The 16,448-nt window shown below is 35.2% G+C and overlaps 2 protein-coding genes across 2 annotated transcripts; both read left to right on the top strand.

Annotated features, from left to right (window-relative positions):
- Positions 1-366: 366 nt before the first annotated feature.
- LOC140848625 (serine/threonine-protein kinase TAO1-like) lies at positions 367-5,791 on the top strand. Its single transcript, XM_073232893.1, has 4 exons — positions 367-608; positions 2,147-2,218; positions 4,798-4,899; positions 5,774-5,791. Exons 1-4 carry the CDS (start codon positions 477-479, stop codon positions 5,789-5,791), a joined length of 324 nt encoding a protein of 107 aa, XP_073088994.1. The 5' UTR covers positions 367-476.
- Positions 5,792-6,124: 333 nt separating this feature from the next.
- Positions 6,125-16,273, top strand: LOC140849150 (serine/threonine-protein kinase TAO3-like). Its single transcript, XM_073235651.1, has 5 exons — positions 6,125-6,212; positions 6,767-6,863; positions 8,381-8,494; positions 10,939-11,030; positions 15,795-16,273. Exons 1-5 carry the CDS (start codon positions 6,173-6,175, stop codon positions 15,890-15,892), a joined length of 441 nt encoding a protein of 146 aa, XP_073091752.1. The 5' UTR covers positions 6,125-6,172; the 3' UTR covers positions 15,893-16,273.
- Positions 16,274-16,448: the final 175 nt, after the last annotated feature.

Below are 16,448 nucleotides of genomic sequence, written 5' to 3'. Positions count from 1 at the left end.
GGGTACATTTTGAGTTGTTGGGCACGTTTTTAATGGTCTTCCTACTATATTATCTCTTTTGCTGATGAGCTTATTGCATCAGAGTTAGATAAATCTTTAAGTACTGATACAGAAAGCCTTCCAGTACATATAGATTTATCTGATTTTTAGAAGTGTGTGTATAGTATGTACTTAGATACTATGTATAGTGGGAATCTTTTTTTTAAAGCAGCACGGGTGATTGTGATGATGAGCCGGGTTTAAGACTCCTGCGCTAGTAGGCAACACTTTTTCAGTGAAATTCCACGTCTAAGATAATTTTATATATGTAGTCAGAAAATGATATACTAATTATTCTTAGCAACTTTTGCTTTTTCCTTTTTTCTTTTCTCATTTCTCTACAATTCCTTATGCCACCGTGGCTTCATTCATACCGATTTCCCAAGGACTGGGAGAGCAGCATAAAATTAGAATCAGACAGCTGACTGCCCAGCAGGATGTCGTCAACTATCCTAGCACAGAGCCTGAAGGACCCTGAGATTGCAGAGCTCTTCTCCAAAGAAGATCCAGAGAAGCGCTTCACAGATTTCAAAAAAGTTTCCCAGGGAGGCTTTGGAGCAGTGTTTTTTGTAAGTGTTAAAGGCTTAGCGTCAGTGACCAGCATTTATTTAATATCCAGTCCTGGCAGAGTAAAAATCAGGAGTACAAAAAGACATACGCAGTAGTCTATTTTAGAGTCACTTGCATTAGGTGTATATAAAAAGAGATCATTTTATTTATTGAGCTTCTTAGATTACTGAAAAAAGGGAAAGATATTCGGCTTTAATTTCCATGTTGTTTACACTACTTGAGCAGTTTTATGACTTACATTGCTATTGAATCAAATATTGCAAAACACTGACTTACGTAAAGTCCCATACAGACATTTCATGATTATTCATTCATTATTTCTTCCTATTAAGATTGCTTTTTTTTCCCCTCAGCAACAAGTTTGTGTAGATGTTTAATTTTTTGGTAGTGTTACAGATTTAGTATTTTCATTTTAATGGGTACCTTAAATACACTGAATTCTTCCACAGACGTCTAGAGAGGATTAACCCTTTTTACTGAACTCATTTGAAATGTTTTGCAGCTATCCTCTTGTGCCTTCTTTACACAGCATCTTTTTTTTTAAACACATAATGAGAATTTGGCTCTTACTTTCTAAAGAGTTAACTTTCATGTTTCTGTTATGCTGTTATTTTTTTATCAAAATTCCACCACAGTGGTAAATAGTAATGGTGATAGCATTTTAGCTGTCTTGTCTTAATTCTAGTTAATAGTTGTTTACAATAGGCATGATTTATCATGTTGAGGAATTACCTTTCCCATGTGGGTTTTCTAAGAGTTCGGTCTTCCCTGCATTAAATACATTTAGAGTTGGGCTCTTTCTGCGTTTTCAGCATTTCTATGTATAAGTATATATTTTCCCCCTTTGATTTGTAAAAAAAAATATGGCAAATTATGAAATGTTTTCCTCTATCAAAATTTTGCATTTCCGTGGTAATAAATTTTATCCAAATGAAATATTCTTTTAATGCCCTGTAATATTTGGTTTTCAATTTTTATTTAGAGTTCCCTTGTCTACATTTGTAAGTCAGATTGGTCCCTGACTTTCTATTTTGTGCTGCTTGTGAGGGTTTAGTTGCTGGGTCAGACCGCCTCCATACGATTAGTGGGACAGCTTTCCTTTCCCTCCCCTTTTATCCTGGGAAGTTCCCCTGGTGAAACTGCTCCCCTCACAACTATTTTAAAGATGATTAGTATTCTTTTCAATCTTCCACCACTGTTTTACGCAGATTTTCTTCTCTAGATCAATGTTAGTAGTTCTTTCCTAGAGAATTATCCATTTCATTGAAATTTTGACATTTACAGGCCTAGCATAGACTTGTACTAGTCATTTTTTGTTTGTTTATAGTTCTGTTCAAATTTCTATATTTTTCCTCTCAACTAGCTCATTCAAAGATAAACATGCATTATTTTTATTTCTAAAGTACCAGTTCCTTGATAATTTGATATGCTTTTTGCTACTTATGTTTTTAATGTTCTTTAAAAGCAGTTTTGGTATCTTTTTGGACATGGTAGTTTATAAATGTTAGGTTTTACAGTGATCTTCTGTCTTTTTTAGGCACGAGATGTGCACACCAATGACGCGGTGGCTATCAAGAGAATACCTTTCAGTGGAAAGAAGGCTATGGAGGTAGGTGAAATATATATGTTCGTATTGGCATGTTAAAGAAAGCCATACCATTTTTAATTGGGGATAGGTGGGAATTTTTTCAAAAAATGTTGAAAAATATACAAATACTAAGATTTATCTCAGTGAATTTTCTTCCACAGACTCAGTGTGCCCATTTAACCTGTACCTAGAGCCATAAACAACATTCATGACATCCCAGAAACCTCCCAACTGCGTCCCTTACTCTTAATTTTTTTAGATATGTGCTGCTGACATGAGTTTAATTTTTTAAATTGTTGTTTAGCAGATTATTCTATAATAGAGGGATTATCATGTCTGAGAAAGTAAACTAGAATAAGGTACATTTAACAGTAAGTATACTGGATATAAATTTTTAATGGTTGAGAAATTATTTAACGGCTGTTGCAAATAACCATCAGCAGCAATATATCTAGTCTGAAAAATAAGGCAGTGGGTAATAATCTGAAAAAATAAAATTACTGATACTGTATTGCATGTACTTTAGTTCATCAGTATTCTGATTAGTTCTTCCTTAATTGCATAAGTTTATAAAATTACTTTCTAAGTCTGTTCTCTTTGTCTTTCTTTAATTCTTTAAAAATTTTATTTATTTTTAATTGTGATAAAGTACACAAAACAAATTTACCATCTTAACCACTTCAAGTGTAGGTTCAGTAGTGTTAAGGACAGTCACGTTGCTGTGCAACCATCGCCACCATTCATCTCCAGAATTCTTTCATTTTGCAAAAGTGATATTCTGCACCCATCAAACAATAACACCTCATTCCCCCCTCCCCGCAGCCCTTGGAGATCACCTCTCCTCTTTCTGTCTCTATCAATTTGACTACTTTAGGTATCTCATGTAATTGAAATTATGCACTATTTGTCCTTTTGTGACTGGCTTGTTTCACTTAATATAGTTTCCTGAAAGTTCATCTATGTTGTAGTGTGTCAGAATTACCTTTCTTTTTAAAAGCTGAATAATATTCCTGTGTGTGTGTGTGTGTGTGTAAAAACACCACAGTTTGTCCATCTACCATCTGTTAATGGACACTAAGTTGCTTCTACCCCTTGGTTGTTGTGAATAATGCTGCTATGCACATAGGTATATGCCCAGAGGTAGAAATGCTAGATCAGTCTTTAATTTTTAAAGGTTTTGGCTTTCTACATTTCTGTAATCTCTGTTTTGTGGTAAATATTGTTTTTTTGTGATAATCATACTTATGGGTATGATAACACTGTTGTGATTGATCACTGTTTCATCATGTCGATACCTAAAAAAACTCTAATAATTTCTAAAACCCCTAAAAAACCTCCATTTTTTACAAGTTTAATTTTATTTGCCATTCTACAGTATAACTTTAAAACGAGCTTTCATAGCAGACTTGTGTTGGAGTCTGTTTAATTAGTCATGCCCAGAACAAAAAGTTTCACCTAGGGCATCATCTTCTCTCATCTAATAGTGTATCCTTCCTGGAAGTTTTTTTTTCATTGAAGAATACAGGTTTTAGCTTGGTTTTGTTTTGAGAGTTTGCCTCCCAGAGCACTCAATTTTGAAATGTAAAGCCCCTATGACACTTTCTGAAGTTAGCATCTTACAGCCTACACATTTTACACGGTGAATATCTTGGTATATTTTCTTGAGGGCTTATGAAATAACATAGGAGATATAGGATCTTAAATTCTAGTGCAAAACATTTTTTAAAGTTCTGTATTCTAGTTCCCCTACCTTTAGAAGTATGATACAAGTCAGCGGTAAAGCCTGGAAAAAGTGAAACAAGAACAAAAAACAGATTCCACGTTCCCATCCCCCATCTCCTAAGCCTCCAGAGTCTCTGGGTGTGGACCCAAGTACCTGTGTTTTCAGAGTTCCCTGACTGCTTCTGACAAGTAACTGTATTTAGGACATGGCCTAAGTTTCTGAAGTTGTCATAGAGTAGCTTTTATTGCTGAAGGTTTATCTGTTATTTACTAGTAGGCGTCAGTGGGAAGGCTCTTCGTGAAATCCTGTAGGAAAATGTTTCCATGCTGCTTGGTTTTTCTGTGAACTTCCCTCTGTTATAACCTAAGTGTTCGCTAGCATTTTAGAATATGAGCACTTAGGAATTTAGGTAATTAGTTGATTTGAGTTTAAACAGCAGAAAAAACTTAACATTTGGTAGACAATATAAGCCAAAACCACAACAGCTGAACTTTAAGGTATGTAAATTATACAACAATAAAGCTGCAAAAAAGAAGGGGGAGGTTGAAATTTTGAAGGAAAACCACTATATGTAGTATATAGCTTTCAACAGGCTTGGTGTGTGGTTGTAAAATTTTTATAAGACTCATTGATAATAAATTTTATGAAAATGAAAATATGTACTACCTGGAATGAATTTTATGTTATTGAGTTGTAAACTATATGAATGTAATTTCTTTAAAATATAGGAGTTTGACATTTAAATATTACAAATGAAGCAAAGTTGTATGTTCTTGTTAACTTTTTAGTCTAATAATTACTTTTGTACTTATATAGTTTTCTAAGGAAAGGCAACTGTTCCTAATTCTTTCCTTTATTCTTTTTTTTCTCCCCACAGAGATGGCAGGGTATTATTAAGGAAGTCAGGTTTCTCCGAACATTGAAACATCCCAACATTGTAGAATACAAAGGCTGCTATTTACGTGAGCACCGAGCATGGGTGGGTATCTGCTCTCCCCTTGCTGGAATTTTAGTAGGTTTGGTTTATGATTAATTCAAAAATGTCTCAAAATAGTTGTGTAAAGCCCCGCACAAACACCTTGAAATGTCAGTTCACACTGAGAAAGGAGCAGCTTTTCCTGAAACTCTCAGGCAGTGAGAGAGAATAGAACTTTTGCCAGTTGACTACAGAGATTCAGCTGACCGTTACGTGCACGGGAGAATGTTCTGATGTGTGTTAGCGGTTTCATTCTTCAAATGCTTTATCAAACATTTGTGTGAGAACAATCCTATCAAAGGATGAAAATCAGCATATATTTTTGACATAAATGTATTGTAAGCTATTTAACCACAAGCACCTTGGTTGGAATATTGGTGGTGAATCCTGGTGAAATCTGAACTGATTGTGATTCTTTGGCTGAATAATACTAAAGGTAGAAAATTGGGACATTTTATTGCAGAAAGTGGAAATTAATTTTGCCCCATTGTTGAAACTAAGATAAGGTAGTAATCTTACAACGGTATAGGCACAGTAATTATGTCTTTTCAGAGAAAGGCTAAATTTTCTTTAAACAGGAATGACCTTTTATTTTTAATAAGCTACAGCTGATTATCATTTTAGTATACAGAACTTAGATTTATTTAGATTTGCAATGTTTGGTTTAATTTGGTGGTGATGGTACTCCTAATTTGAGGCTGTGGTTGAAGCACAAACAGTGGCAGAGAGCGCAGGCTGCCTCTCTGTCTTCCATGTTTCTCCATCTGTCAAACAAGGATGATAATAGGGTCTCCTTCCAGAGGTGGTTATGAGGATTAAATTAGTTAATATATATAACATACCTGCACATACGAGGTGCTCTGTGTTTGCTTTATAGGAAAGATTTAAACGGTAACCCAAACTTGGTATATATAGAACCAGAGGACGACTTTCTGCTTCCTAACAATACCAGTATTGCTACTATAGGTTAATATGAATGGAATATGTATATTCCTTTATAGCTTTAGTTAGTAATTACATGAAACACACATCTTCTACAAGCAGTTATAGGTCGGCATTATAAAATATTAATGTAGCATTGGCTTGACTTCATGTATGCATTTAACAAGTTCCAAAATGTATAGTTATATTTAAAGGTAATTAATAACTAGAGCTTGTTTCACTTCAAACTATCTTCTCGATCTCCTTGGTGAATTTATTTTATCTCATATAGAATCTTTTTATTTTAAGAGTGTATTTTAATGTTTTTTATCATTTTTTTCCCCTGTAGCTTGTAATGGAATATTGTTTAGGATCTGCTTCAGGTTTGCTGAAAGGTAAGCCTCCTTCATTTATTGAGAAAAGAAAAGTATTAGTATAATAAAATGAGAATTCATTCACTGAGAGATTTTTTTAAATAATATTAAAACTTTCCAGGAAGAGTAAAAACCTTTGTGTTTTCTAGACTCTCAGCGTGCTATGCACTGTCCTCATTAAATACTACGTTTTAGCATAACAGATGAGTTTTCTTTCATTGTGATTTAACAGGCATTTTTCTGTATTCTTTATCATTAAACTTAATTTGTTCCTTCTGTTCAGAATGAAGATATGTAGGAATATAAAAAGGGAAAGCTCTTTCATTGTTTTTATAATCGTGAAATAATTGTTAAATGTTAACTTAGAGGAAAATTGGCTGTGAACTCTAATAACTAGGCACAACTGTGCACTTATTAAGTTCAATTGCTTTGTTTTATTATCTTGGAAAGCAAAAAATTCCTTCTTGCTAAATGTTGCTTTTTTAAATTTGCCCATATATTAGATATGTGTATATATATTTTAAAATAGAAATGTTCTATAGAATAATTATTTTCAAATAAAATCTTATTTCAAGTTTACCAAAAGCCATTACAAGAAATGGAAATAGCAGCAATTATACATGGTGCTCTTCGGGGATTAGCCTACTTACATTCCCGTGCCATGATCCATAGGTAAGTACCTTAAAAGTTACCATACATTAATAAGCAAATTTATCAGACCTAGAATTTATTAATCCTGAAAGCTTTGTTGGTTTTAGCTAAATAAAAGTATTCTGGAGTTTTACAAACTCATATTTTTTTAGGTTATCCGTGTCTTAAAATGAATATACTAATTTATTTGATCTCTTGGTTGAGAATAATTTTTATCTTTTTCTACACATGCTGCTGGGCTTTCCAAAGTATGTGCACTTTAGAGATTTGTGATAGAAATTTAATTACAGAAAAGTTTAATTTGTGAAGTGGAAAAGACGATAGGGATTATGTATTCTTACTTGTTTCATTTTACAGATGCAGAAACTGATGCCCCAATTTGTGACTCACTTCTCAAAGCCTATGAAGCAAGATAGATTAGACTAGAACTAACCTAGATCTTTTGTCCTCCTGGTGACTCCTAATGCCGGATTTGTTCCATTGATTCCATGACAGACAAGTGAAAGCTACTAGCATTCTGTACTTTTGAGATAATCCTTGATAACGGATAGTAATTTAAAGATTAAACCATCATAAACTACATTTTTAGCATTGGTATTGGTTTTGCCTGTTTTTAGAAGGAAGCTAGCATTTTTTAAATTATCTATGTGAACCAGACAATACATCGTAAACTTATATAGTAGAGTCAGTGCAAATTAATGGGTATCAGTTTTTTAGATGAGGATAGTAAGGTCCAAGAGAAAAATCCACATGCATAGTAAATAAGAGAATGAAAGAGTTGGAAGCAGAACCTAAGGTCTTCTCAACTTCAAAGAACCTTCCATTTTCTATAAAAACAAATGGAAGAAAATAGATTAACTTAATATTACATCCATTATAATTCTGTATAGTATGAATTGACAAGTGCTTAGAAAGTTCTTTCTTTTTGAATGTTATGGTGCCCATTGGGCATGCAATCCCATTATAATTTTCTTAGTTCACATGTACGTTGCTGATTTAGAAAAGAGCTTAAAAGTAAATTTGGGATCATTGATATTACCTTACCCATGGGTTTCAGTTTTCATTTCATATTTAGGTAGGAGAACTATGCTAAAATTTGGAATGATATGAGTAATTAAAAAAAAAACAAATTTGGGGCATCAGGTTCTTCTTACTCCATTTTATTGTTAAGGGTATACTCAGAAATCTTACAATCATATAAGAATGTTCAGCTAAATTTTTTAAACCATTACTTGTACCAATAAACAGGCACTCAAATATCGAGTATGTACTATTAATTAGCTAATTTTTTTCTTCTTTTTCTACTGGTATTTTATCTTCTCTTTTAGAAACTTGTTACTATATACTTAGAGGAATTCTGTGTATCTCATTTCTTAGTTGGGATCTTAGCTCTCGTTATCCCAACTGAGAGATTACCCAAGGCCTTAATGATTCTGATTTCTCCTTCCCTCTTTTATACATTTTTATATGATCTTTATCATTTTCAGTAGAATCTTACAAAGGAAAGACAAATAATTTTCTGTGTTCCTTAAACCCAGAGACGTCAAAGGAGGAAATATCCTTCTGACACCAGGAGGCCAGGCGAAACTTGCTGACTTTGGATTTGCTTCCATGGCCTCTTCTGCCAAGTCTTTTGTGGGGACGCCGCATTGGTAAGCGTAGTCCTATCTGGTATTGATCCTCATAATTGAAATAGGCAGTGTGTGCTTGTCCTTTTATCAGGTGCTTTATGTTTCTCTTGGAAATACAGGGCTGCTTTAGATATTCCTCTAAGCACTGTAGTTTCAGATACAGATTTGGAGCGCTGCCCTTGTACCTCCTATTGTATCATTTGTCCCCCTACGGTTCTTTCCTGTTATCATCTACATCATGTATTGGGGGTAGGAGTGAAAAAATTTAATTGTTTAAGAAGGGAGAAGATAGAAATGCTAAGTGGAAATTTTCTTTAGATTTATATTTACTGTGTGTCAGTATCTTCTGAATAAGAGTCCCTGAAGACTGGTAGCTGATCAGGAACTTTTTGTTTTCATTTTTTATTGTGGAGAATTTCTAGTATACAGGGAAATAGACAAAAATATAACGAAGGCTCACACAGCGGTCAGCTCGGCCTAACAGCACTACCCCAGGGCCTGGCTGCCCTGTGTACTTGATCTTCTTGCCCTCCCTCCCACCTCCAGTTATTTGAAGCAACTTCTAGACATCATCTAATTTTATTCATAAATAATTCCACATTAATGGCAGCAAGTCTGAAGGGAATAATTTTCCACATCTTCAACTTCCATAGATGTCCTCTCTCTGTACATGCTGAGAAGTGTCTCAGGTCTACTGCATCTTCTTTTCCACCTACGTTTCAAATCTCCCAACTCCCAGTTTGTTAAAGAAAGGCTTCTCACCCATCCTGAATAGTAGAGTGATGCATTGCTCTGAGAATTAAAAGCCTCAAACCGTCACCAGAGGGACAACTTGAGAACACGTAACATCTAGAATATATAGCATCAGAAATATTGAAGAGCTAGGACACCAAGTTTTGACACAGGGCCTTCTGTCTTCACAGTCATCTCTCCTCAGTTCCTTTGGCTCCTTGCTCTTTCTTTTCCCCAATTATCCTTCCTCCCATCTTCTTTTCTAGGGAATAAAAAATGATCTCATTTATAACTGGGACAATTGTCCTGAGGACACACTAACATGTTATTTACAATGAAAAATGAAGTTTGGCATTTCCTGACAGAAAATAATTCTGATTTGAATGGTTGATATGACCGTGCAGACTGGGTTTGCTAATTAGGTTATTATGCAGCAGTGTTTTTAATGAATTGAATGAGTGAAGTCCTCAGCTCCAAGTTGTAAATATCTGTAAAGCACATATACAAAATAATGTATATACATATGTGTGCATTATATCCTTTGCAACTATTAAGTTTATAAAATTTGGATACCAACTCAAAAATGTACAAGCGGATACATTTTTAAAATAAATTCATTGGAAGTAAGAAAATAAAAAGTTTGAAGACTACTGTTCTGTATGACCAAAAATTTCTTATGTAGAACCCTAGTTTAGATAGAATCCTCTTCCCCTGTATAAAAAAAGGGTTCTTTGGACAAATAATGCTTCTTAATGGTCCCCCTCTTTACAAATCAGTGATCAATATTAGATACTAGAAAGGAGCTAGAAAGTTGTGCATTAAAAACAAAACTACTTTTTTAACTTTGTTGAACTTAGTGACTCCCCAAGCTTACTTCAACATCTTAACGCATTAGAAGCCCTCTGTTACCGGCAATTGAAAGTTACGTATGTATTAATTTGTATATGGTATATTAGGAACACAGCACTATGTATTTACATACTTTTACACACAGGAACACACATACGCCTGGTGACAATGTTATTAAGCAGTCAGAAACTGTTCTAAATGTTTGTCTGTGCTTAACAAGTACAAAGGAAGGATAAGGTGAAGCACCAGTGAGAACATTAGAGTCTAGCTGAAGATGCGAATTAGCGTTTCATTTTATAACCAAGATGCTTCCAAAGTTAATAATTGTATGGTTTATTTAGTTATGAGTGGCTGTCTTAGCCACTTTTATCACAGAACACTACTCTTATTTGCGAAAAAGACCGACAAACTGCATATTCATTGTTGCTTATTGTGATAGATATTTTCTCAGCTAAATGTAGTGAGTTTGTTTACTTCACGAAAACAAGTGCCAGTGATAAAATGCCCTCTTTCGAGCAAAATTTAGACTTTTATAGTAAGATGCTGAAACCAAAATGTTTGAGAACTGCTGGCATAAATGCTATACAATATTACAATCTGCAAACTTGAATTGATGCAGAATACAACCCTGCTCTGGGGAGTTTTTCCTCCAGGATGCTGGTACCTGATCATGACAAATGGTGAGAATAAGTCTAACACTGTGTGCACAATGGTAAATATTTACCTCACAACCTGTAATGCATTTCCCGTTATAAGAATTCTTATGTCCAGATATATCATCTGGAATTCACACAGGGATTCTCCATGTGGATGGTCATTACGTTTTTAAAGAACAGTATACTTTTCTTTTCTCTTTTAACTTTAAGTAACATTTTATGTTTTAGGATGGCCCCAGAAATAATTTTAGGGAGGAATGAACAACAATATGATAACAAAGTCGATATATGGTCTCTTGGAATAACATGCATTGAACTAGGTAAGCATTGCTCTTTATTACTGTGTAGTAAGTTTTGATCAATGTTTTATCTCAATTTCTGTACCAAATTACAGATTTTTATTTTTATGTCAGTGTTTAAGGGGAGCAATATATCTATCAAGGTTGTCACTTTGGTTATTTGGCATTTTGTGTATATATATATATATATATATGTTAATTTAGGCATATTACATTTGCTGTATTAAATTAGGTCTAAAATAGTTTCTACTGTGGTATTAATTTTGAGGTATCTGTGTCTAACATTTAATGAGTATTTGTTAAACACCTAGAATATGTCTGTGGTTATAAATTTACCATCTATGAAGGGTCTCTAAAGCATTCATGAATTACTTACCGCTACTTAGGTTACTTAATACTTTGTGTTAGGTATGAGGATTAGATTATCAGGCTGCATACCTTATTGTACAGTTTGATTTTTTTTTTTGGTATCATTAATCTACAATTACATGAAGAACATTATGTTTACTAGGCTTCCCCCTTCACCAAGTCCCCCCCACATACCCCTCCACAGTCACTGTCCATCACCATAGTAAGATGCTGTAAAATCACTACTTGTCTGCTCTGTGTTGCACAGCCCTCCCCGTGCCCCCCTTGCACTATACATGCTAATCGTAATTCCCTCTTTCTTTTTCCCCGCCCTTATCCCTCCCTTCCCACCCATCCTCCCCAGTCCCTTTCCCTTTGGTAACTGTTAGTCCATTCTTGGGTTCTGTGATTCTGCTGCTATTTTGTTCCTTCAGTTTTCCTTTGTTCTTATACTCCACATGTGAGTGAAATCATTTGGTCCTTGTCTTTCTCCGCCTGGCTGATTTCACTAAGCATAATACCCTCTAGCTCCATCCATGTTGTTGCAAATGGTAGGATCTGTTTTTTCCTTATGGCTCAGTAATATTCCATTGTGTATAGGTACCACATCTTCTTTATCCATTCATCTACTGATGGACATTTAGGTTGCTTCCATATCTTGGCTATTGTAAATAGTGCAGTGATAAACATAGGGGTGCATCTGTCTTTTTCAAACTGGAGTGCTGCATCCTTAGGCCATAAGTATACAATGGTGAAAGGACAGACTCTTCAACAGCTGATCTTGGCAAAACTGGATGGCTACATGCAGGAGAGAGAAGCTAGATTACTGTCTATGACTCTCTACACACAAAAGTAAACTCAAAGTAGATCAAAGATCTAGATGTAAGACATGTAACCATAAAACTCTTAGACGAAAACATAGGCAAAGATCTCTCAAACATAAGTGTGAGCAGTTTTTTCCTGTACACAACTGCTCAGGAAATGGAAACAAAGTAACAAATGACCAAGTGGGAGTATATACGAAACCAAAATGCTCCTGTACAGCAAAGGATACCATCAACAGAACAAAAATGTAACCTACAGTGTGGGAGAGTACACTTGTAAATGATTTTTCCTATTAAGGGTTAACATCCAAAATATATAAAGAACTCATACTACTAAACACCAAAAAAAAAAAAAAAAAAACCCGACTAAAAAATGGGCAGAGACCAGAACAGACATTTTCCCAAAGCTGAAATACAGATGGCCAACAATGAAAAGATGCTCCACATCACTAATCATCAGGGAAATGCAACTTAAGACGACAATAGTATATCACCTCAGACCGGTTAGAATGGCCTCTGTCCAAGAGAAAAGAAAAAACAAGTGTTGGCAAGGATGTGGAGAAAGGGGAACCTTTCTACCCTCTTGTTGGGAATGTAAATTGGACCAGCCACTGTGGAAAGGTTACTAAAAAAACTAAAAATAGAAATGCCATATGACCCAGTAATTCCAATTCCAGAAATTTACCTGAAGAAAAGAAAATCCCTGATTCAAAAAGATGGATGCACTGCTCTGTTTATTGTTGCATTACAGTAGCCAAGTTATAGAAACAGCCTAACTGTCCATCAGTAGATAAGTGGATAAAGAAGAGGTGGTACATATACACAATGGAATATTATTCAGCCATAAGAAGAAAAGAAATCCTGCCATTTGCAACAACATGGATCAACCTAGAGGGTATTATGCTAAGTGAAATAAGCCAGGCAGAGACAAAATACCATATGATTTCACTTATTTGTGGAATCTAAACACAAAACAAAAGGAACACCATCGCAGTAGACTTATAGACACTGAGTAGTGACTGGTGGTTACTGTGAGGGAGGGATTGGAGTGAGTAGTTGAGGGTGAGGGCAATAAAAGGGCACAAAAATTTTCAGTCATAAGCTGGTCACCAGGATAGTAGAATAGCATGGAAAATATAAGCACTGCCTCTGTAACATTTTCCTATGTTGACAGTAACTGCAGTAGCGGGGGTGAGGATTTAATATGGGTGACTGTAGAACCACTGTGTTGTATACTTGAAACCAACATAAGATTGACTATTATTGATACTTCAATTAAAAAAGTATTTGAAATGGAAAATATCCCTTGAATCCACTGAAGGCTACTGCAGTCTAGATTTAGTAAATCTCTATGGTTTTTAGCTAAGTTCAGTGTTCTTTGACTAAATAGAGATGTTCAGCTTTATAGTAAATGACAGATCAAAAATCATACTCTGGTTTGATATATTGATGGTACACCACTTAGAAATTTTGAATACTTTAATAAATCACAGTAGAAACAAGTTATTTTATTCATTAAGAATTTCTTCAGTAATCCCTTCTCCTTCCTGGATCAAACTACTCATTCTTAAAGCTGTTGGGAGGACAGTATAAAGTAGGTGTCCATGTCACCTGCTGAGCCATGGTAGCCCGGCGTGGTGTGTCAGAGTCCTGTGAGGAGAGGAGGGAGTTCCCACAGACAGAATGCCTTGTATGTGGAAGCAGAACATGTGCAGGGAGGGCGGCAGTCAAGTTTGGGGATTCAGAGTCCTGGTGGGGTAACCAAAGCATTCAGACCTGGAAGTAGCCCAGCATGGGGTGTCAGAGGCCAAGGAGCACGTCCATATTTGGGGGTGGGTCACCTGACACAGTGGCAGTGCCTGATTGAAAGGAAGGGGGCTTCCCTCCTGAGGGCTGATGAGGGGGGCCTCACTGCAGAAAGTGATCCAGTTTGGATGGGGTGTCAGAACCTGAGTGGATGAAGTGGACATTCACACTGTAGACAGGCTTGGAATGGCGTTTGAAAACTTGATGGGGAAAAGGGGAAAGGGTGGTGGCCTAGATGGGAGACTGGCTATGTACAGGGGCGAGTCATCAAATATATTAAGGATAATGAGAGTGAGGTTTCCTACTGTCAGAGAAGGGTGCTACAAATAACGGGAAGAGAAGGCTCGAATAAATAGTACCATAGCATTGGATTTGAGATATGGTAGTGAACTCAGTTGTTTTCAGTAAACAACTAAAGATATTTAATGTGCAAGTATGAATACAAATATATGAGGGACGTGTGTGTTCCCTTCCTTTATCCACTGACAGGATCTAAGAGAAGTGACACGGGCAGTAGCAGTGAGCACACTGCCTGCCACGGCTCCTTGGAGCCGTGTCTGCAGTAGGAAAAGCATAAGATGATCCTGGAACATCTTAGTGGGCCAGAGAGCAAGGAGCTGAGCAGGGAATGCTGGAGCCATGCCGGAAAGGCAGACGTCGGCTTCAGAAGATTCTCAACTGCTCAAAAATGAAACCATTTCAACATCAAAATAAATGATAGTAGCAAGTCATAAATTATTAAATGAAGAATCTAAATCTATACAATAAGAGAATAAAATGATCTTTATGCAAAACAGAATATTTATATAGACTCAAGTACCTTTTCACAAATACTTAATAATTGCAAAGGAAAAAAGTGAAACTTCACCATGAAACCTTGTGGAATGGCCTTTAGTGATCAAAGTGAACGCCATCAATGACAAGACGATCTGAAACCACGGGCCTGTTCTATAGGATCATCATAGAATACACTGAGAAAAGCGTGACCCTTGCTTCTGTGATATTCCTGCCAGAGATGTGTAAACTAAATTTAATAACAGCACAAAGCCAAACTTAGGGATATTCGAGAGTCAAAATTGTATACTTGTGAATTGTCAAGGTCATGACTTCAACTGTCACCTTAAGACTAGAAAAAGAAGGGCAAATTCAATCCACAGTAAACAGAACAAAGAGACCCAGAAAAGATCAAACCAGAAATCAATTAAATAGAAAATGAAAACAATAGAGAAAATCAATGAGGTCACAAATTAGTTCTTTGGGAAAATTAATGAAATTAATAAACCTCTGGCTAGATCAAACAGAAAGAAGACACAAACAACCAATATCAGGAATGACAGGGGACATGACTCCAGATTTTATACATATTAGAAGGATTTTAGAGATATTTTATGAACAATTTTATGTAAGTTTAAAACTTACAAAAAATGGACAATTTCCTTTAAGGATGCAGATGATTGAAGGTCATTTTTGCTACAAAGGACATTATTGGGACATTTGATAGAAACTACAATGGAGCTTGAAGATTAGATAATAGTCATGTATTCATTCATATTAATGGTCTGATTTAATGACTGTATTAGGTTCTCTTAGAATGTTCTTGTTTATTGGAAAAATACACTATTTAGAGATGTTGTGCATCAGGGCTGCAATTTCCTCTCTATTGACTCACTTAACTAAGTTCTCTGAACTCTACTTGCAACTTTTTTCCTAAGTTGGGGTTTATTTTAAAAAAAAAACAACCTAACAGTGCATCCATGCTCCTATATAACAGGCACATATTTAACAGGAAGTTTCCTTTCTTTTATAGCGGAAAGAGAGCCTCCTTTATATCATATGAATGCAAGGCGTGCCTTATATCTCATTACCAGAAATAACCCCCCTACACTGCAGTCTAATGAATGGTGAGTATGGCTGAGAGATATATTGTTCAACATGGTAAAATTTAAATACTTTTTCATAATGTTATCAAAATGATTTCATTTCAATGAGGTGAAGTGTATATAACCTGAAGAAATATTAAAATAGCTTTATTTTATCCTTGCATCATGTTTATCCTTTATTATCTCTACTTTTCATAGCATATATATAACTCAGTTCAGAAATAAAAGATAGGTGATGCTACATGGGAGCAAAAAGTATGGCTTTTGTATAAAAAGTAATATACTTTTTGTACCTTAGCGACACATAGAACCCTGATTATATAATAAATAGCATGATTTAAACATTCATATTTTAAAACTGCAATATATAGATTGCCACAACCTGTATAGATATCTAATTGGGGAATGGTTTATAATTGACATGGTATAAAACATAGGTAAAAATGATTTGATAATTTATCAGAATTACCAGATAATTCATAATTTTTGGATGATTCTAATTGTTATTATTTATTATTCAGAATGTGCTTTGATGTTGCATCTCCTACTGCTTCTTTGATAATACTGTTATTCATGTAAAG

Source organism: Manis javanica, chromosome 4 (genome assembly GCF_040802235.1).
Source record: "Manis javanica isolate MJ-LG chromosome 4, MJ_LKY, whole genome shotgun sequence".
Taxonomy (NCBI): Eukaryota; Metazoa; Chordata; class Mammalia; order Pholidota; family Manidae; genus Manis; species Manis javanica.
Note: the sequence above shows the minus strand (reverse complement) of the source record. Positions and strands in the feature narration are given on the sequence as shown.

Coding starts and splice junctions, on each gene's coding strand:
- LOC140848625 (XM_073232893.1), top strand. CDS start 477: ATGTCGTCAACTATCCTAGCACAGAGCCTGAAGGACCCTGAGATTGCA. Junction 609..2,146: donor GCTTTGGAGCAGTGTTTTTT/GTAAGTGTTAAA, acceptor TGTCTTTTTTAG/GCACGAGATGTGCACACCAA. Junction 2,219..4,797: donor GTGGAAAGAAGGCTATGGAG/GTAGGTGAAATA, acceptor TTCTCCCCACAG/AGATGGCAGGGTATTATTAA.
- LOC140849150 (XM_073235651.1), top strand. CDS start 6,173: ATGGAATATTGTTTAGGATCTGCTTCAGGTTTGCTGAAAG. Junction 6,213..6,766: donor TGCTTCAGGTTTGCTGAAAG/GTAAGCCTCCTT, acceptor TCTTATTTCAAG/TTTACCAAAAGCCATTACAA. Junction 6,864..8,380: donor TCCCGTGCCATGATCCATAG/GTAAGTACCTTA, acceptor CCTTAAACCCAG/AGACGTCAAAGGAGGAAATA.